General features: G+C 39.3%; 1 protein-coding gene and 1 long non-coding RNA gene across 11 annotated transcripts in view; one reads left to right on the top strand and one right to left on the bottom strand.

Moving 5' to 3' along the window:
- The window catches only part of GANC (glucosidase alpha, neutral C), a 74,213-nt gene that overhangs the window by 20,547 nt on the left and 31,903 nt on the right, over window positions 1-21,763 (bottom strand). For 4 of the 7 annotated variants that reach the window (XR_008699163.1, XM_055537481.1, XM_055537482.1 and 1 more), the window contains 10 exons: window positions 20,026-20,092; window positions 18,206-18,302; window positions 16,715-16,895; window positions 16,335-16,488; window positions 12,617-12,852; window positions 9,393-9,519; window positions 8,394-8,473; window positions 6,214-6,357; window positions 4,606-4,702; window positions 1,094-1,195 (listed from right to left, as the gene is read on the bottom strand). Coding sequence is in view for 5 of the 7 variants with exons in the window: in XM_055537481.1 (XP_055393456.1) it covers window positions 1,094-1,195; window positions 4,606-4,702; window positions 6,214-6,357; window positions 8,394-8,473; window positions 9,393-9,519; window positions 12,617-12,852; window positions 16,335-16,488; window positions 16,715-16,895; window positions 18,206-18,302; window positions 20,026-20,092 (1,285 nt within the window). In the remaining 2 variants the exon portion in view is untranslated. Of the gene's footprint in view, window positions 1-373; window positions 985-1,093; window positions 1,196-4,605; window positions 4,703-6,213; window positions 6,358-8,393; window positions 8,474-9,392; window positions 9,520-12,616; window positions 12,853-16,334; window positions 16,489-16,714; window positions 16,896-18,205; window positions 18,303-20,025; window positions 20,093-21,763 lie in introns of those variants that run through there. The other 3 variants (XM_055537484.1, XR_008699164.1, XM_055537485.1) reach the window with 3 other exon arrangements.
- Window positions 9-16,699, top strand: LOC129621271 (uncharacterized). 4 transcript variants are annotated; one of them, XR_008699167.1, is made up of 5 exons: window positions 9-264; window positions 767-828; window positions 1,074-1,125; window positions 3,271-3,467; window positions 16,271-16,699. It is a non-coding gene; the product is annotated as an uncharacterized LOC129621271 (long non-coding RNA). The 4 variants fall into 4 exon arrangements; XR_008699166.1 differs by lacking the exon at window positions 9-264 and having other exon boundaries at window positions 736-828; XR_008699169.1 differs by lacking the exons at window positions 9-264; window positions 16,271-16,699 and adding an exon at window positions 4,977-5,234 and having other exon boundaries at window positions 736-828.

The raw sequence follows: 21,763 nt of genomic DNA, 5'->3' as shown, positions 1-21,763 counted from the left end.
TGATTAGTCAGTAAAGAAAGGCTGAGTGAGATACCCGGGCGTCACAGATGATGCCCACAGGTAAGATAAGGCCTTGCAGACCAAAAGGGCAAAGGTATGTATGTGCACTCAAAACGACAGCATCACACTGTGGCCTCAGATTAGGAAGCACACGCTACAAACCTCAGGCTGTTTGGGGATCTGACAATATGCTCTTTGAATATGTTCTTCTCCTGTCAAAAGGCTTTATTGCAAGATCAACATTTCTGTTTGTCCTGGACCTTGGTAACTCAGAAACTGCATAATATCTGCCTGATTCAATAAGCCTGTATTTAGTGATGGCAGGAGGAGGTGGTGGTTGGCAATTGATTTTGTTCGAAAGCAAGATAAAAACTATAGAAAGAACTAAAGAGAGAGACATAATCAGAATTAGAAATTTAGGGAGAAAATTTCAGGCTTAGCCCTTAAGCAGGATACAAATTCTTTGTGTTGAATGTGAATTAGTGCTATTAAAAAACATCTATCAAAATGTGATATTAAGTGCTTCCCACAGAAAACAAGGAGCAGCTGGACCTGTAGCCAGGTTGAGCATCTCTATACTGAGATTTCTCATCTGTAGGGAATTACTAGGATTAGGGGAAAGCAACCCATCAGAGAATCTTATTTTAACTAAATTTTATCTTTTCCAAGTGTGTGTGTATATATATAAAATGCCACAGGATTTCTGTATAGCTGATTTCTGATTTGTTAAATTCTTTGTCGTTCTCTCCATTTTTCTCACTTTCAGATAGAAAAGGAGTATTTCAAGAAGAGAAACTCAGTTATCGAGAGTGTCTAAGGAACAGAGCAGTAAGGAATGAGGAAAAGAACACTGCGGCTCGCTTTCTGATGACTTTACTTCATGTCCTCAGTTCAGACGAGACGCTCGCAGTGCTGAAGCATCCCCTTCATTCTCCTCTCTAGTCTGTTCTCCATTCTCCTCATTTTCTCTTTCCCACATTTATTCTGTTGAAAACAACTCACAAGAAGGGATTTCTGACCAGCTTTAATGAAAACACCCCCCGCCCTGACTTTTAATTTTTCTCTCACTTCAGGCCTGAGGCTATCATCTTACCTCCACAAAAAGAGATCCCAGTCACGCTGAGGGTAAGTAACATAGGGATAGAAATTTTCAGGTAACTCCACTCTGCTGTGTTATCACCTGTCCACACAGCACCTTTGGTCATCAGTAAGAAGGTATTAAAAGAAAAAAAAAAAAGAAATCAGCCCATGTGTACTCAATTTCATATTTAGATTCCATATTTGTAATAGACAAACTAATATAAAGGAAAACATTTCTTTCTTTTAATTATTTAATTGTGAAAGTTCTTTATATAGTCTGGATATAAGTTCTTTGATAAATATATATGTATATTGCAAATGTCTTTTCTCAGTCTGTGACTTGACTTTCATTTTCTTAACAATGGGCTTCCCTGATAGCTCATCTGGTAAAGAATCTGCCTGCAATGCAGGAGACCTGGATTTAATTTCTGGGTTGGGAAGTTCCCCTGGAGAAGGGAAAGGCTACCCACTCCAGTATTTTGGCCTGGAGAATTCCATGGACTGTATAGTCCATGGGGTCACAAAGAATTGGATATGACTGAGAGACTTTCACTTTCATTTTCTTAACAATATCTTTTAAAATTTTTGATGAAGTCCAATTTATCATTTTTTATGTTTTGTGCTTTTTGTGTTCTAAGAAATTTTGCCATCTCAAAGTCACGAAGGTTTTCTACATTTTTTGTCTAGAAGCCTTTTGTTTGTTTTAACTTTTATAATATAAGTATATTCCATTCTGAGTTATTTTGTGTGTATGGTGTGAGGTAAAGGTTAAGATTCTTCCCACCCACCCCCCCCCCCCCATAAGTATACCCCATGTTTCAATACTATTTATTGAAGAAACTCCTTTCTCCACTGAATTGCCTTGGCAACTTTGCTGCTAAATATTTGATCATATATCTGTTGGACTTTTTCTGGATTCTCTATTCTGTTTCATTGATCTATACGCCTATGTGCTAGCCTGCTTTCTGCAAAATCCTCTGTAAGAGGTTTTAAGACCACATGAGGGAGACAAAATAAAGTAGCAATAACAATAGTTAACATTTATAGGGCCCTCACTGAGCCAGGAGGTATGCTACTTTGCTTGTATTGTTCCATTTAATCATCACAACAACTCTATCAGGTAAACACTAACTTCATTTTACAGCAGATGGAAATATGGCAAAAGTGGATATGGTAGGATTTGAGCTCAGACAGTCTGACTCTAAAGCCAGTGCTCTTGAGCACTGAATAGTTGGTAAGAACTTGTAAAGATATATAACACTAAAGAGAGTCATAAAAGAAAATAACCTTATTTTATTAAGTCTATATTACTCCTGAAACATTTTGTCTCTCTTTTATTAAAATAGTTTTGGTGGCTATTTTTATTTTAATATTTTGTAGAAATTTTAGGCTGTCCTATGGCCCTCAAAGGAAAATATTTTCAAGGGATTTTTCTTTTATTTTTTATTTTAATTTTATTTTATTTTTAAACTTTACATAAAAAACAGTACCTTCATAATTCCTCCTGGACTTCAAATGAGGTATGTATATATCTACATAACAACTTTGAAGGTCACAACATTCTTATAAAGTAACAAAGTTCATGTAAATATGCAGATGTTTTCAGGTCTCAAATGACTCTTTAGTTGGAAATTCTCTCTGGCTGTTGGTCTCAGCACAGGACTTGATACAACAGTATTCTTTGTAATGCCTCACTTGATACGCTTTGGGGATAAGTCAATAGCTTCACACCGAGTATTGAAGACTAGGCAATGGGCCAATATATTTAAGAGATAAAAAATTACTTATATGCATATCTTCTGTTATTTTTTAAAGTATAACTGATTTACAATTTTGTGCTAATTTCTGCTGCACAGCAGTGATCCAGTTATACATATATACATTTTTCATATTCTTTTCCATTATGGTTTATCTCAGGATATTGAATATAGTTCCCTGTGCTACACAGTAGGATCATGTTGTTTATCCATTCTATATGTAATAGTTTGCATCTGCTAACCTGAAACCCCCAGCCTACCCCTCTACTACCTCCGGTTATATCTTTTTAAAACTTCTCCTTATAAATGTTTTCATTCAAAGACCTTACTTGTTTTAGTGATTAAAAAGGATACTTATAGAGAATTTGGAAAATAGATAAAAAAGAAGAAAATTAAAATAACTCATAATCACCATGGTACTATATTCATTTAGATTACTGCGTGTGTGCTTGCTAAATCGCCTCTTTCGTGTCCGACTCTTTGAGACCCCATGGACTTGAGCTGCCCAGGCTTTTCTGTCCATGGGATTCTCCAGGCAAGAATACTGGAGTGGGTTGCCATGCTCTCCTCCAGGCGATCTTCTGAACTCAGGGATCGAACCCAAGTCTCCGAGGTCTCCTGAACTAAGAGGTGGGTTCTTTACCACTAGTGCCATCTAGGAAGCCCCATTTAGATTACTACCTACATATACCTATATATATATATTTTTTTTTTTAACAAAATCAGATAATATATAAACATTTAGGTATCCTGCTTTTTCCCCCCCTTCATCTACCATGCAATTAAGGCATATATTAAATATCCTTATGATAGTCTATCATATGAATACACCATAACTTAATAACTATTCCCTTACTGTTAGATATCTGGATTTTCTTTATTTCTTTTTATTTTAAGGAATAATGCTGTGTTGAGCATCTCTGTATATCTTTGCCTGCTGAAAATATTTTGGCCTTTTCCAGAGTACCATTGGGGCTGGTTTTCAGGGGTAGAGTAGGAGACCTGATAATGTCTCTGGTAAAATAAAGGCTAGATTCCTCAAACTGGGACCTAAGCTTCAGGTTATTTATGCAAGGCCAGGGGACTTAAAATAGCCTTCCTGCCATGGGGTGGTTAGGTTGAACTAGATCTGCATTAGCTAGTAAACTGGATCCAGCTATAGATGACACTGACCACAAGCAAAAAAGCTAGGTCTATTTTAAACCACATTGCTTAGTGGAACAGGTGGCTGAAGGAATGTTAGAAGTATATTTTCTCTGGTCTTGATAAATCAAAGAGACAGGGTCAGAAATGGCCATCCCAGAAAATAGATTCTCTAAAGACATTCTCCCAACTAAGTGGCCAATTCTTCCATGAAAAGTGAAAGTGAAAGTTGCTCAGTCGTGTTTGATTCTTTGCGACCCCATGGACTATACAGTCCATGGAATTCTCCAGGCCAGAATACTGGAGTGGGTAGTCTTTCCCTTCTCCAGAGGATCTTCCCAACCCAGGGATCGAACCCAGGTCTCCCTGATTGCAGGTGGATTCTTTACCAGCTGAGCCACAAGGGAAGTTCTTCCATGGGAAACAAGTAACTAAACTTTATTAAAATTGGTTTACTCTGTCCAGGACAAAATAAATATTTCAGGGCGCATCACTGTCCACAATCAAAGGGCTGATCTACTGAAAAGGAAAGTATCAACAGAGTTGCACCATATACCATATATGGTCAAAAGAGACAGGCTGCTAGCTTTTGTTTTTAAGTATGATCATATGAGCCAGTCCTTACCATATTTTTGTGATCCAGCAAAGAATGAACGTGTAAGAACAAAGGGTCTCTCCTTTCCTTTAGATCGCTGGATCAGTCCTTCTGTAGTGGCCATTTGCTATGATGTCAAAGAAGAAAAATTTCAAATAGACGACTGAATTATGGCATTGTGCAGACATCCCCAATAAGCTATTTCATGTGCAAAGAGTAAATAATAGGTGGGAACATGAAATGGAAAATATTAAAAAAATCTTCCAAATAATTTTCATGATGTAGTGAAACTGCTCTAAATTTCCCTATTAAAAGAGTGAAACAATTTCTTTGATTAAAATAGCAATAGAACAGGGGCTTCCCTGGTGGCTCAGAGGTAAAGACTCTGCTTGCCGATTCAGGAGACACAGGTTTGATCTCTGGTCTGGGAAGATCCCACATGCTGCGGAGCAACTAAGCCTGTGCACCACAACTACTGAGCCTATACTCTAGAGCCTGGGAGCCACAGCTACTGAGCTTACGCGCCCTAGAGCCCATGTTCCACAACAAGAGAAGCAACTTCAGCGAGAAGCCTGCACACTGCGCCTAGAGAGTAGCTCCTGCTTGCCGCAACTAGAGAAAAGCCTGAGCAGCAACTAAGACTCAGCACAGTCAAAAAAGTAAATCAATAAAAATTGAAAAATAGCAATGATAATGGTAAATAATAAAAGAATTTATTTGGTGCTTATTATTGTAGGCATTTTTATAAGATTTTTTTCTTATAACTTACACAACAACCTCTGAGATAGTTTTCATTAATGGAAAAAACTGAGCTTCAGAGAGGTAAAGTGACTGGCTCTGGCCTACATAAGAAAATTCTTCAACTATAAAGTAGTTGACAGTTATAGCAAGAGTCTGCATAGAGAAGTAAACTGATACTATCTGGAAACCATGCCATATGTAGCCGGCAGCTCCCACTGGAAAATAGCAATTGGTGGTAGGGTCACAAGAATACTGTTAAATTCTGAAGATAACAAAGAACCACAAATATATAAGGGCAAGTGACTGCAAAGATTTTTGAATGTGACTGGCAAATGGAAGACAATTCTACCACCTTCCATTGAGAAGGCTAAGTACTTAAGGAAGGCCTTCTACATTTAGAAAGTATACATACTGAAATTGTGCCTCTGTGTTCTAAATCTTACTTCCCTGGTATGAACATAAGACTTGCTGTATTTAGACAGCAAATTTAAAAATTTAAATTGTTTAAATTTAAAATTTTTCACAATTTAAAAACTGTGAAATTTTTAAAAATTTGTTTTGTCGATGTATTTATGCACAGCCTACTTCAGTAAAAGGTTTGAGGGATTATCTAACGCTCCTTACTAATGGTTCCTGTCAAGGAAGATGTTTCTATGTTATCATTAATCTCACAATATCTATAAGTTAATCAATCGATCAGGTTCATTATAGAAGGAAAAGACGCAAAGGGAGAAATAATGTTTTATATTGGCTACAACCTGATAAGACCTATTACAGTTGACAGAAAAGACACACAAAGAGAAATGAACAGTATAGTATGGTTGTTACAAAGCAAATGACTTTCAGCCCCAAAGGTAGGGCCTGTGGATCCAGGCGGCTGCTTTTTAGATGTCTTACCTGATAAAAGCCATAGATGTTGTGAAGTTCCCGGTGCTCCCAGTTGCCGTGATGAATGGCATTCTTCTGCATGGTTTGCTCCGGGCCTTTAAAGACAGAGGGCTCATTCATGTCGTTCCATATGTGGAGGATGTCAGTAGATCCCTAGGAAGTCAATCTTGATCATGATAAAACTCCTACAGTGATAAGATTAATATGACAGCTGGCCCTAATCCTCTTTCCTACTCCATTTACCTTATTATTTATTCTGTTTATTATCTATGCTCTGTCATCTGCTAGAATAAAAGTTCCACAGGGCAAGGAATTTTGTCTGTTTTATTCACTGATAAATCCCAAATACCCAGTACAACCTAAATGGCAGAGGGTTCTCAATAAGTACTTGCTGATGAATGAAAGAGCGCTGTGCTGTATTCCCATGTCAGCCACAAGTCCATTCTGAGACCTCCTGGAGAACCCCTACAGGACAGGTTGTGAACCTTCACAATCAGGTTCTCCATCATCCCTCATCTGCTCCGACTGTTACTAGCGGCAGTTAGAGCTGTCCGTGAAGAGATTCTGCCTTCCCTCTAGTACTGTGAAGGGTGTGACAGCTAAGATACCATTTGTCAGCAGGATCTAGAGTTTGTATCCTACAGAGAATTGTTTGACTTGGAGTGGGAAGGGGCTGTTGACTCATCCAGTTAACACGGTGCTGGAGTCCCTTTATAAAAATCCCTGGTCTCTCAGCATTTGATTCAATAGTTACAATGACCAGGAGTCTCTCAGGCAGCTCATTCCAAGTTTTCTGAAAGTCTTGCTCCTTGTAATATTCTCTCACAGGGACCAGGCTGTCTTCTGGGATACCAGAAAATACATCTGCTGCCTTCCCCACATGGTAGTCTTTAAAATGCCTGGAGGAGGCTTACATGTTTTTTTCTGACTCTTTACTTCAAATTCTTTCTAATCATGTATACTTCAATGAACAAGGCTGTATAGGTTCCAAGTATTTAGCTGCTTTGACTGTTCTTTAACACCCTCTAATGCAGCAGCTGGCAAACTTTTTCTGGAAGGACCAGATAGTAAATATTTTCAACTTTGCAGGCCATAAGGGCTCTTTTTTCAGTAACCCAGTCCAGGTATAGTTATGTGCCAGCAGCCATAGACAATAGGGGAACAAGTGTGTATGACTGGATTGGCCCAATTATTATATAACCCTGCTCTAAGTTCTCTTCTTTTTTTAAAAAAACAAACATTTATTCATTTAGTTGGCTGCATCAGGTCTTAGTTGCGGCACACGGATCTGCACCACCCCACGCGAGATCTTTTGCTGTGGCGTGACGGTTTACAACATGTGGGTCTTAGCTTCCCAACCAGGAATGGAACCCACATCTCCTGCATTGCAAGGCAGATTCTTAACCTCAGGGAAGCTCCTATTTCTATATCCTAATACAGGATGCTCAGAAACTAGAGTCTTGTGGTTAAGAGCCAGGCTTGGGAGACAGTTGACCTAAGTTAAAATCTTGGATTTACCACTTATTAGATGGGTGAATTTAGCAGATTTTTATACTTGTCCATGCCTTGATTTTCTTGTCTGTGGGATTAGAGTTAATTACAATTCCAAGTTCAAGGAGTTATTGTGAAGATGAAATGGTATAATGCACGCAAAGTGATTAGCACAGTGCTTGGCACATAGCCTGTACTCAATTTATATTAGTCATCATTCTTATCACTACCACCATTGGTTGAAAACAGTTGTCTAGATGTGGCCTCTCCAGTTTTCTCGGTGATTTTTATAAGATTTTAAGAATTATTATTATACCTTACTTTTAATGTCATGTTATACTCTGAAAGATACTTTCACATATATCATTATCATTTTTAATAATACCATATGAAGTAAAAATTTCTACAATTTGAAAATATTATAAATCTCTATTATTAAGTAATTTGGTATATCATACAGTCTATCATAATGAAAGTCAAAATCACAGCTTTTGTGCATTTGGTAGTTCATATGGTGCCTCTCCTCATATGCCATTCATATGGCACCACCAAAATCTGATATGTGGTTGGCATCCCTGCCTCTTCATATAAGTATTATTTATCAAGAGCTACTCAGTGAAGCAGAGTAATTCTATTTAGTCACTTCTTTCCTTCATCCTTCCAGGTAACTAGAAAAGGGCAAAGGAATAAAAACAAACCTGATAAACAGAGAAAGCGAAAAGACTAGAATACCACTCTCTGACTTTGGGGTTGGTGAAATCCAGGTAAGAGGAGAGACCTGCAGAGGCAGAAGAGTAGACAGCCTGTTAGGATCAGTGATCCTCATGGTAAGATGTAAGATGTGAAAGCTGGGTAATGAATGAGTGCCTTACAGCAAATGTAAAAGATAGCCGATACGGAGGCATAGTCTGGTGAGAAGCTAATGAAGAAGGCAATGCTGAACTCCAGTGACAATCACTAGTCCTCTCAGACCCAGAGGGCAGGGGAATGCCAATAAACAAGCGTCAGGATGGAGCCTATCGTTCACTGATGGCCTCAGACAGCCCCGTAAGTATTATGGCAGATATCCTGGAGTGAACCCTTTGTTCTGAATGAGGGCAGAGACGTGTTTATAAGTGGTATAGGGAGAAGAGGAATGCATGGGCTTTCTCCATTGTGTGTGAATTTGTGATAGAGTGCTGTCAGATGATAGACTGGTAATTCCCTTTTGTCTGTGAGGAGTTTCTACCAAGGCTTTAAATTAAGATTTAAATTTAAATTTAATTAAAATTTAAATTAAATTTAATTTAAATTTAGATTTCTGAAATGAAGGCTTCAGAGTTGCCAGGGGGAGCTGAGATCACTCATGAAAGGCTGGAAAGTCAAACCTATGGGCTGTTGAGGCAAAAAAGAAGCACAGGGAGAGACATGCAGGACTCTTCTTTCTTTCTCTTCTTCTGTTCCAGTTCTCTGGCTTTTATTTTTATTTGCTAAGGGAAACAGCATGTCACTGAGGTTTGCTTACTTTTCAATCATTCACTGACTTATAAATGTATACAAAGAACATCATACCAGGTGTTAGATGAAAGATATAAAAGATGATAATACCTTTAAGGAAAGGCACCTAAAATACAGCATGTGACATCTATAAGAAATTAATGCAGCCTTCATTAATTGGGGCTAAACAGTGGGTATCAGGTGAAAAAATGACATCTTACCAGGCCAGCATACACCTTCAAAGTCTCCTCCTTCATGATTCCTCACAAAGAAGCCCTGTTCTTTGGCCTTAGCATACACTGAGTAGTTGGGATCAACCTTGATGTGGGGGTCACTAATGACCACAAGCTGTCAGGACATAAAAGTTTAAAGATCTCATCAGTTTCACATAAGTCATATGTTCATTTATATGTTTTCATCATAGTTTTGGAGTTCACATTTTACTCAAAACAATTGTGTTGTGCTTAGTCACTCAGTCATGTCTGACTCTTTGCAACCCATTAGACTGTAGCCCACCAGGCTCCTCTGTCCATGCGATTTTTCAGCAAGAATACTGGAGTGGTTGCTATTCCCTTCTCCAGGGAATCATCCCGACCTGGGGATTGAACCTGTGTCTCCTGTATTCAGGCTGATTCTTTGTCTGCTGAGCCATCAGGGAAGCCCATAACAACTACTATTACTGAGATATTTCAGACACCAGTAAAATCCTGTCACCTTTCATGTGCTCATGGGAATATAAATTGATATCAAAACCAGGTCTATTCTTTTTCACAGTGATTGCCGTCCCTCCAATACATGTTCTAAAGATCACAGTTATCAAGATTCTCTCTCTCTGCGGTGCTGAGTGCTTTACATAAGGATTAAGTAGGCAAGGTCTCTGCTCCCTGGATACCTAAGAGGCTAAGATAACACAAAAGCAAACATTAGAGAAAAGAGAATTATTAAAAACAAACAAACAAACCCCCCCCCCCCCCAAATCCGGCACAGCCATATTTAGGAAGGAGTGAAGTGTTAATTGCTCAGTCATGTTCAACTCTTTGCGGCCCCATGGACTGTAGCCCACCAGGCTCCTCTGTCCACGGGATTTTTCAGACAAGAATACAGGAATGGTTGTCATTCCCTTCTCCAGGGCATTTTCCTGACACAGGGATCAAACCCAGGTTTCCTGCATTGCAGGCAGATTCTTTACCATCTGAGCCACCAGGGAAGCGTTTAGGAAGGAGGTTTGAAAAGAGCTATGATCAGAGCCCCATGTCTTTAGCATCTTTATCATCTCTCCTTGCCCTTCTAATACCATCACTTTAATCTACTTGAGGGCGTCAAAACCATCTATTTGGCTAGAATAATCTTCTAAAAATCATCCTTCATGTCTGTTAAAATCTACTCTACACACTGAAGTTTAATTCTCCATTGCTAAAAAACTTTAAAAATATTAAAATGTGGTAAGATATACATAACATAAAATTTACTATCTTGACCAGTTTTAAGTGTGCAGATAAAGAATCTGCCTGCAATGCAGAAGACATAGGAGACCTTGCAGTTCAACAGTGCATTCACAATGTTGTACAGTCAATGTCTACAACTCTTTTCATCTTGTAAAACTGAGACTCTATACCCATTAAAAACAACTTCCCATTGCCTCCTCCTCTCTAGCCCTTGGCAACCACCCTTCTCCTTTCTGTCTCTATGATTTTGACTGCTTTAGATATTACAGATTAGTGAAATCATATAGTATTTGTCTTTTTGTGATGGGCTTATTTCATTCAGCATAATGTCCTCAAGGTTCATTCATGTTGTAGTAGCATATATACAAACAGCCTCCCTTTTAATGACTGAGTAATTTTGTATCATTTGTGTATACCACATTTCCTTTATCCATTCATCTGTCAGTTAGCTTTTGGGCTGCTGCTGCTGCTGCTGCTAAGTCACTTCAGTCATGTCCGACTCTATGCGACCCCATAGACGGCAGCCCACCCGGCTCCACTGTCCCTGGGATTCTCCAGGCAAGAACACTGGAGTGGGTTGCCATTTCCTTCTCCAATGCATGAAAGTGAAAAGTGAAAGTGAAGTCACTCAGTTGTGTCCAACTCTTCGTGACCCCATGGACTGCAGCCTATCAGGCTCCTCTGTCCATGGGATTTTCCAGGCAAGAGTACTGGAGTGAGGTGCTATTGCCTTCTCCAAGCTTTTGGGCTGCTTCAATAATAAACACCAATAAATGTTTATTAATTGGAAGATTAAGAGTTAACAGCATTGGCTCTGAACACTTGTAAAAGGCCTGGGGATCAACAGAATGGGTTGAAAAGGCAACTTGAATCTCACAGATAGGGACTGAGGGATCTGTTCACGAGATATATACGGGATTCTTCCCTTTTTCCTCTGTGTTTTTTTTTTTATCCTTCACTCTTTTCATTATTGCCATGACCACCACCACCACCACACCTGCATTATATACTTCCCAGTGCCATCTCCCTGTCCTCGTTTTCTATTTTAGTTCTTTCCTTGGCCATATGGACAGGTTGAGTCCATCAGGGAAGCATGCAGGAAAAACAGTGTACTAAAGAATCTGACTTCATTTCTGACCAACTGTTAAGAGCTTCAAGCCCCACCACATCTTCAGGCCCTTTACCCTTCTGCCCAGATCTGTGCATGCTGACAAAGCCCTGATGCTTCCTTCTTTGGGGCCAACAAGAAGTTCAAACCACACAAGCCCTAGTGAACACACAGGAACCCTCACCCCAGTTCAACACTGTAACCACTTAAAACCTGAGCCTGTCTCCTTTCCCAGCTCTCTTAGGCCATTTTCAGAGGAGCTTGGGAGCAGCTCTGCACCCCTAAAATGCCTCACTATGGGACTAATTAACCTGTTCATACCCTTTTGGTGCCAGTGTGATATCATCAATCTTGACATCAAATCAAATTTTGTGTGAGGTGCACCCATCACATTAGTACACGCTGGTCACAATGAATGGAACCGAATGGTAGGCCCCTTCATCCTTGTGGGGACCTAGACCCACTAAGGGAGGGGTGGATAGCGTTATCACCTTTTCACGAAAGCTTTTCTATGATCACAATTACAGTTACACTTGAAAGTACTATTTTCCGGCCATTTTTTTACAAGATGGTTCTTGTTCACTAATGTGCCAAGGCAACTTGAACATTTTTAAATGCTCTGCAATGAAAAGGTTCAGAATGCTGTCCTGTGCGTACATGCATGCTAAGTTACATCAGTTGTGTGCAGTTTTTTGCGACTCCATGAACTGTCACCTGCTAGGCTCCTCTGTCCATGGGATTCGCCAGGCAAGAATACTGGAGTGGATTGCCATGCCTTCCTCCAAGGGATCTTCCTAACCCAGGGATCAAACCTGCGTCTCTTACATCTCCTACATTGGCAGGCAGGTTCTTTATCACTTGTGCCACCTGTAAGCCCACTGGCTTATTTTACCTTACGTTTTTTGCTCCTGAGCAGATCTTGCATCCTTTTGGGGTTTGGGAATCTTTTCTTGTCCCAGGTGAAGTACCTCTTGCCCTCTGTGTGCTCTATGTCCAGCCACATGACATCATAAGGAATGTTATGTTCATCAAATCCTGCATCCACTGCCTTTACATCCTGCTCATCTTCATAGTTCCAGCGGCACTGATGGTACCCCAGAGAAAAGAGAGGGGGCATGGCTTGTGTGCCTAAAAGGGGGAGATGACAACTGAGCCAGGAACCACCACAATGATAACTGTACATTCCTGAATATCTACAAGGTCTAAGCACTGAGTCTCACACTTAGGGCATCAAGAAGAAAGCATTTTGTTGATCCATTCATCTTTTTTAAAAAGAATTAGCTTATTTTTGGTTGTGCTGCGTCTTTGTTGCTGCACAAGGACTTTCTCTAGTGGTGAGTGGAGGACACTCTTTGTTGCACTGCACGGGCTTCTCATGGCAGTGGCTTCTCTTGTTGCAGAGCACAGACTCTAGATGCATAGGTTTCAGTAGTTGTGGCACGCAGGCTTTAGTTGCTCTGCAGCATGTGGAGTCTTCCTGGACCAGAGATCGAATCCATGTCTGTTGCATTGGGAGGTGAATTCTTATCCACTGTACTACCAGGGAAGACCATGTTTATCCATGCACTTCTGATGAGCACTTAGCATGTTTCCACTTTTGGGCTCTGGTAAATAATGCTGTAGTGATCTTTGGCATACAAGTACCTGTTCAGTCTCCATTCAGTTCAAGTATATATCTAGGAGTGGAACTCCTGGATGAATTAGTTAGGGTTCTGTAGAGAAACAGAATCAAAAGGATATGTATATATGTATTTATACATATACAGAGAAAGAAAATGATCGATTGATCATAAGGAACTGGTTCATGTGATTGTAGGGGCTCGTAGCTTTGGATTCTCCAGGTAGGCCAGCCTGGAGAACCAGGGAAGGGTTGAAGTTGCAGCTTGAATACAAAGACAGTCTCAAGACAGATTCCTTTTACTTTAGGGGATGTGTGTGCTCAGTCACTCAGTTGCATCCACGTATTTGTGACCCTATGGACAATAACCTGCAAGGCTCTTCTATCCGTGAGATTCTCCAGGCAAGAATATTGGGGTGCGTTGCTATTTTCTCCTACAGGGTATCTTCCCAACCCAGGGATCAAACCTGTGTCTCCTGTGTTTCTTGCACTGCAGACAAATTCTTTTACTTCTGAGTCACCAGAGAAGCCCCTCTTTAGGAGGACACCTCAGTCCTTTTTTCTCAAGGTATTCAACTGATTGAATGAAACCCACTCACATTACAGGGTGTGAGTCTGCTTTACTCATAGTCTACTGATTTAATTATTAATCTCATCTAAAAAATAACTTCATAGTGACATCTACACTAGTGTTTAACCAAATATCTGGGCACCATGACTTGACACACAAAATTAATCATCGTGCTGGGTCATATGGTAATTCTATGTTTAGCTTTTTGAGGAACTGCCAAACTGTTTCCACAGCAGCTGACCATATTATGTCCCAACCAGTAATGTATGAGTTTCTAATTTCTCCACATCCTCACCAACATTTACTATTTTTTTTCTCTCTCTCTTTTATTTTCTGATTTAGCCATCCCAGTGGGTTTGAAGCAGTATCTCATTGTGGTTTTAATTTACCTAATGCTGTTGAGCTTCTTTTCCGGTGCTCGTTAATCCATTTGTACATCTTCTTTTGAGAAATCTCTATTTAAGCCCTTGGTTCATCTTAGAATTAGACTGTTCCTTTTTGCTGTTGACTTATAAGAGTTCTTTATATATTCAGGATACTAGACCCTTATCATATATATGATTTGCAAATATTTTCTCCCATTCTACAGGCTGGCTTTGACTCACAAAAGTTTTTAAAGAAGTCCAACTTGCAACTTCCCTGGTGGTCTGATAGTTGAGACTCCCTACTTTCACTGCAGAGGGTGTGGGTTAGATCCCTGGTTGGGAAGACCCCACATGTCAAGTGGCACAGCTGGAAAAAAAAAAGGTCCAACTTATCTGTTTTTTTCTTCTGTTGCTCATGATTCTGGTGTCATAGCTAAGAATCTGTTGCCAAATCCAAGGTCATCATTTACCTGTTTTCTTATAAGAGTTCTATGACTTTAGTTCTTATATTTATTCCATCGATTGATTTTGAGTTAATTTTTTGTATATGGTGTGAGATAAGGGTCCACCTTCATTCTTTTGCATGTGGATATCCAGTTGTCCCAGTACCATGTGGTTAAGACATAATTATTTCTCCATTGAAAGGTCTTGAACATTTATTGAAAATCAATAGGCCAAAGATCTATGGGTTTATTTTTAGACTCTCAATTTTATTCCATTGGCTTATACGTCTATCCTTATGCCAGTACTACACTGTTTGGATTACTTTAACATTGTAATAAGTTTTGAAATTAGAAAAGTGTGAGTCCTTTAACATTTTATTTCAGGATTTTTTGGCTACTCAGGCTCTTTGAAATTCCATATGAATTTGAAGATCATTTTTTCTATTACTTAAAAATGATATTGGATTTTGGCAGGGATTGTAGTAAACCTATAGATTGCTTTTAGTAGGACTGCCATCTTAATAATATTAAATCTTCCAATCCATGAGCATGGGATTTCTTCTTATGTATCTTGGCCTTTGGTTCAGGGTTTTTTTTTTTTTTTTTTTTTTTTTTGTAGTTTTTGGCATACAAGTCTTTCACCTCCTTGGTTAAGTTTATTCCTGGGTATTTTATTCTTTTGGATGTTACTGTAAATGGAATTGTCCTCTCAATTTCATTTTTAGATTGTTCATTTCTGGTGTATAGAAACACAACAAATTTTGTGTGTTGATCATGTACCATACAACTTAGGTTAATTGTGTGTGTGTATATGTATTTTTTGGGATTTTATATCATATAGAATCACATTGTCTGTGAATAGAGATAATCTTACATTTTCCTTTCAAAGTTGGATGGTTTTTATTTCTTTTTCTTGCCTAATTTCTCTGGCTGGAACTTCAACTACAATGTTCAGTAGCAGTGATTAAAGTGGGAAACCTCATTTGTTTCTGATCTTAGGGGAAACCTTGCAGTCTTTCAGAATTGAGTATGAGGATAGCTGTGAATTTTTCATAAATGCCTTTTATCATGTGGAGGAAGCTTCTTGTTATTCCTAGTCTTCTGAATGTTTTTATCATGAAATAGTGTTAGATTTTGTCAAATGCTTTTTCTGCGTTAATCAAAATGATCTCACATATCTTTTAAAGATAAAAATGCTTTAGTGCTAATCCCAGTGGTATATTTTAATGGAGAAAAGAACATATAGAAGTTCAGATTGGGATACTGGTTACCTGAGATAAAGGTAGAGAAAGCCCAGGGATTAAAGGGGTTAAAGGTAAAGAAAGCCCAGGAGACTTTAAGGCTCCAAGCAAGGCAGATGGGTGAACATTAGTGACTAGAGAATGGAGATTACCAGCCCCAGTGGAATGTTTAACCATTCCGCTGGTTAAAGGGAATGGGATGAGATGCTGAATGGGATGAGAGTGGGAGGATAAATGCTTGCTTCTTAAAAAGCTTGGGTAAGTTGTTTATAAATGCTATATCATGTGCAAAAAATGTTAATTTACAGTGATCCTACACGGTTTAGAGGAAATACCATGGAACAAGAAACTGGCATGTCCACATGCAAGTACCTGTAAGGTATGAATACTGCTTGAAGACATCAGAAGGAGTAGGTCCTGTCAACAGAAAAACATCAATGATTCCACTCTCTGACATCCAGTGCACATCAGTTCGAGACCCGACCTTTTGTTTAGCAGCAACTGGGCCCGTCTGGGTCAGTGTGTACTGAAAAAGGAATGAATGAAAGTCTGAAAAATGTCCCTCTAACCCTCAAGACCCACCCTATGTGTATAATAGTCTGTTCCTTTGTACATACCAACAGCCTTCCCTAGTTATACTGTAAAGACTCTAGTGGCAGAAGACTGCCACTAGAAATCCCTGAACTATGATTACATTTCACTAGTTTTGTCTCTTCTGTAAGTATGGTATGCAGTCATGATCCGTAGCTCACCTTTACAGCAGGTTCTGTTTTGATCTCCACTAGTGTTTCTGAGGCATTTAGCCAAAAAATGCCTAGAGTTCTGCCCAGTTTGTGGGCCAGGAGATAAGGCACTGAACCATAAATGCCCATTTTGTCATGTATTTTATATCCATAGACATCTAGGTTATAAAGACGGTAAGCATCACCATCACTGAAACATACAAAGAAGGATTACAAATGACCATCATGTATATATTATTAGTGAATATTATAGCTCCATTCTCCCCTGCAAAGCTTCCCTTATAGCTCAGTTGGTAAAGAATCTACCTGCCGTGCAGGAGACCCAGGTTTGATCCCTGGGTTGGGAAGATCCCCTGGAGAAGGAAATGGTGACCCACTCCAGTATCCTTGCCTGGAAAATCTCATGGACAGAGGAGCCTGGTGGGCTGCAGTTCATGGGGTTGCAAAGAATCAGGCACAACTGAGAGACTAACACTTACTTACTTACTTACTTCCCCTGCAAAGACTTGGGTCCTATACATCTTTCAAAGCTCAACTCTTTACCACTTCTCTAAAGGTTTCCTGACTCAATCTGGCTGAATATGATCCTCCTCCTTGGATTCCTTTGGCATTTCTTCATGCTACTATTGGCATGCGTATCTCATGTCTTAGATATCTTTTCTGAGTATCTCTTATGAGGTGAGGACCATTTCCTATGAATCTTTCACAGTAGCATGCAAAAACTAAATTGACAGATTTGGTGAGTATTTCTCTGTCACTAAAACAAAACAATAGTGTCCTAAACATGCCTCCACAGCACTGAGTAAGGAAAGATTAGGAACTGAATAGAGGTAGGAAGCATGGAGCTCAGGCTGGTGTGAGAGCAACACAGTTTCTGATTCACCTGTCACTATGTCTACCTATCATCTAAACAGCATCTGAACCAGGCAAATTTGACCAGATCTTTCAGTTCTGCTGCTGCTTTGTCTGATACCTCTGGCATTTTTCGGTCAATGGTGTTAGCTGGAAATAATCTCCCCAAGGGAATCCAAGGCGATATGAGATGCCACACTTTTCCACTCAGGCTCACTGTCCTTTTTTTAGTAAAAGCCTTTTCTAGGTCACTGATCTTCACAGTATATTTCCCAGGGTTCCCCAGAAAGGACTTGAGAGACAAAAGCAGAACCCAGGAAGGTGATGTAACAAAGATCTTCCTGCTACTTCAACCATGAGTGTGTGCATGCTCAGTTGCTCAGTTCCGTGTTTTTATGTCTTCTATACTTTTAAGTTCAGCATTACAGTTTTTATAATTGTCTAATTTTTGCTGAAAAAAACAAAATAAAAATTGAAAACCATCGTTCTGAGTGATCATTAAAGGGAAACTCTTAAAGCTCTACAAGCAATATCAAAGAGGGAAAGGCCGGGCACATATTAGCACTGACTCAGACATCGCACATATTTTCTTTTCAAACTTTTCCAGTCCAGAAACCAGAGCCTCCTTAAGAATTCTTTTCACTTTACCTTGTGTTTTTAAGTTGGTGTGATTCAGCATGTTGCGGGATTCCATAGAGATGCTCAAAACCATGCAAAGAGAAATCCAAACCAATGGAGGCAGGACCTACAGGGACCAGGAGAGTGACTGAGTTTTGCTTCTCAATGGGGCAATCAATTAATGAGATTCAGTTAACTATAGGAATAGCAAGATGACTAGACTATGGATCAAGAGACCCGAGCTTGCCCTGACCAACCACATATGCTGACTCTTTGTACTTTGTTGTATTCAGGTGTTGTGGGGATACAAAAAATGCACAAGGCAAAGTTCTGGTCACTTATTAGTTACGTTTTCTTAGCTGTGTGCTACAGTTCTCTGTGTTCCCACATTTACAGTATATTTCTTTCCTATCTGTAAAATATGATTACAAAGTTTTATATTTTTTCCCTAAATTTTCCTGAACTATATTGCATACTTGTTTGCTTTAGAAAGAAGAGGGATGCTTGCCAGATGAAAGGCTGGGTGTCTTCTGCCTGCTTGTTCCTTCTTACTCCATACAAGAACTGTGAGGTCAAGGGCACCAGCAGTACCTCTCCTAGCTCCTCAATATACACCCCCTTCCCTGTGACTATAGATATAAAAATTTCCTTTAACCAAAGACAAAGTCCTTTATTTAACAATTATTTTAGAGATATGGGGAAAATGAAAATAACTAGGAGAAAGAACATTGATTTAAATTTACTCTTGGGTAAAAGTATTTGACATCAAACGGTCCTTGTTTGGAGGAGTTTATGGAAAGTGGTTGCTATAGATAAGACACAGAAAGGATTATAATGTTACATACAGGAGAGCCTTGCTGCTGCTGCTGCTAAGTCGCTTCAGTCGTGTCCGACTCTGTGCGATCCCATAGACGGCAGCCCACCAGGCTCCCCCGTCCCTGGGATTCTCCAGGCAAGAACACTGGAGTGGGTTGCCATTTCCTTCTCCAATGCATGAAAGTAAAAAGTGAAAGTGAAGTTGCTCAGTCGTGTCTGACTCTTCACGACCCCATGGACTGCAGCCTACCAGGCTCCTCCGTCCATGGGATTTTCCAGACAAGAGTACTGGAGTGGGGTGCCATTGCCTTCTCCGACAGGAGAGCCTTAGGGCTCCCCTATTTATAACTTTGGGCTACACTGTCAGTCTTGATCAGGACTATATATCAGTATACTAGGCTATAGAAATAGATGCTAGATCAGAGATTCTCAAGGAGTTAAGAGAAGGTCTGTTATTCTACAGGGTAGGGAGGAAGGAGGATAAAAGTCAGTATTTTTTCCAACTAAACAAGCCCCAAGTATTTGAAAAGTTATCTCCTAAAGAGACAAATTCCCTCCCTGCCACCTACATTCCCTAAGTCTCCCCTCATCACTAAGTGTAGTGAGAAATGTCATAGATGGTCACTCAACACTCACATGAATAATGAGGAGGCCTGGAAAAGGTTGAGAACCACTGGCTTGAAATGCTGGAGCTAATGAGCTGGGTTTCTCATCACTTGACTCTCATAAAAACAGAATGTGGAATTTGCAATTGATTCACTGAAGAGTGCAAGCAATATGCCGACCTAGGTCTTCTATGAGACCAGGAGCTTCACGAGGCCTGCATTTCTCTTACACTCCCCACAAGTCATACGCTCACTATTTCTCTATTGCAATGCATTACTGAAGAATCATGGTCCCAAATACGAGATTTCTGTTCACCTTACAAAAGTCACGCATTTAGGTGTCAAAGCTCAAGGGACTTTTAGATAGAAACTTTTAGCTATTTTGGAAAGAACTGTTTGGAAAGAACACTACACCAATTTCAATTGTACCATTAACTTTGACATCCACAAAATTTTCAAATTTCTCCTCCCACAGGCCCAGTTCCTCTTGATTTTCCTGTTGGTACAAAAAAGAAAAAAGGTAGTAAACTAAGGCTATATATTGCAACACATGTGGTTACCGCAATAGCACATTTATCTGATTAGAATACTAGACTGAGGAAATGAGTTCATCTTTTAAAAGACCAATTTGTGATATCAATATACAAAATTAGATCTGTGTTCTATATAAATGCCATTAATCATCCTTATGATCTACAGCTAACATGAATATATTTTTTATTGTGGTAAAATATATATAACTTAAAACTTACCATTTTAACCATTTTTAAGTGGCATTAAGTACATTCACATCATTGTGCAACCAACATCACAATCCGACTCCAGAACTTTGACATCCTTCCAAACTGAACCACTGCAACCATTAACAGGAACGCCCCATCTCCCCTCCCCCCAGCTCCTGACAACCACTTTTCTAGCTCCTGTCTTTATGAATCTGACAACTCTAGATAACTCGTATAAATAGAATCATACTGTATTTGTCCTTTTGTGACTGGCTTATTTCACTTAGTATAATGTCTTCAAGATTCACCCATTTTGTAGCATGTGTCAGAACTGCCTTCCTTTTAAAGGCCGAATAATATTCCACTGTGTGTACATATCTCATTTTGTGTGTGCATTCATCAGTCAATGACTCTTGGATTGCTGGATTGCTTCTACCTTTGGGCTACTATGAATACTATTCTGCTTTGAACATAGGTATACAAATATCTGTTTGAGTCCCACTTTTACTTTTGGATATATATCCATAAATGTAATTGCTAGATCATATTATAATTCTATGTTTAATTGTTTAGGAACTGCCACACCATTTGACATGAATATCTTTACAAGAGCCAAAATGATGGGAAAGCACTTTGAAAAATGTAGTTTTTATATAGGTAAAGCAAAACATTTAGAGTCAAACAACCTGGGTCTCTTTTGAGAGACTCTAAGTAAAGATTTTGGCTGAGATGAGCACTTTCTCTCACCAGCTTCAATTAGCCAGACTACAGGTTGTGTTCTTATGCTGGGTGGAGAGGTCAACTGGGATGGTGATTGCTCAGGTTCGCAATCTTCTGACCTAGAGCTATGAATGTCCTAGCTTTACAGAAGTCTCTTTTTCTCTGGTAAAATGAAAAGTTTTAAAAGAATTGTGTGTGTATATAAAAAGCACATTTCTTTTTAAAAAATGAGCTATTTTCCTGTTTCTAGGTTATTTCTTTATAATGAAAGCCTCTGTAAACTGAGTCTGTGTGTTGTGTGTTTGGTTCTTTAAAATCACGCCTGAATTCTTGATGCAGGGATTATCATCCTGAGGTCTAGATAGGTTTTAAAGTTTGTGAACGCCCTGAAACAGTATGAAAAAAAAATTTTTTTTTTCTACAGAGATGGTTCATAGCTTTCATCAGATTCTTGTAAGTGGGTGTTTGACTCAAAACCACTACCTAGGCTATCTGACTAGAGGTCTCCCCAGAGCTGGTCTAATGTATTAGTGCAAACATGTGTAAGGCACAAGAACCATGTTAGTTGTTCTTAAGGATCAGTTTCGGTCAGTTCTCAAGAGGAAGAAGCATTTGTATTATTAAACTGGAAATATTTTTCACCTTCCTGATGACCATAGCTACTGTCAGAGACCCTTTGAAGATGCATGTGGCTTTGGATGAAGAGGTTTCTGGAACATCCGTTC

This window comes from Bubalus kerabau, chromosome 10, assembly GCF_029407905.1.
Source record: "Bubalus kerabau isolate K-KA32 ecotype Philippines breed swamp buffalo chromosome 10, PCC_UOA_SB_1v2, whole genome shotgun sequence".
Taxonomy (NCBI): Eukaryota; Metazoa; Chordata; class Mammalia; order Artiodactyla; family Bovidae; genus Bubalus; species Bubalus kerabau.
This window is presented reverse-complemented; position numbering and strand designations above follow the sequence as displayed.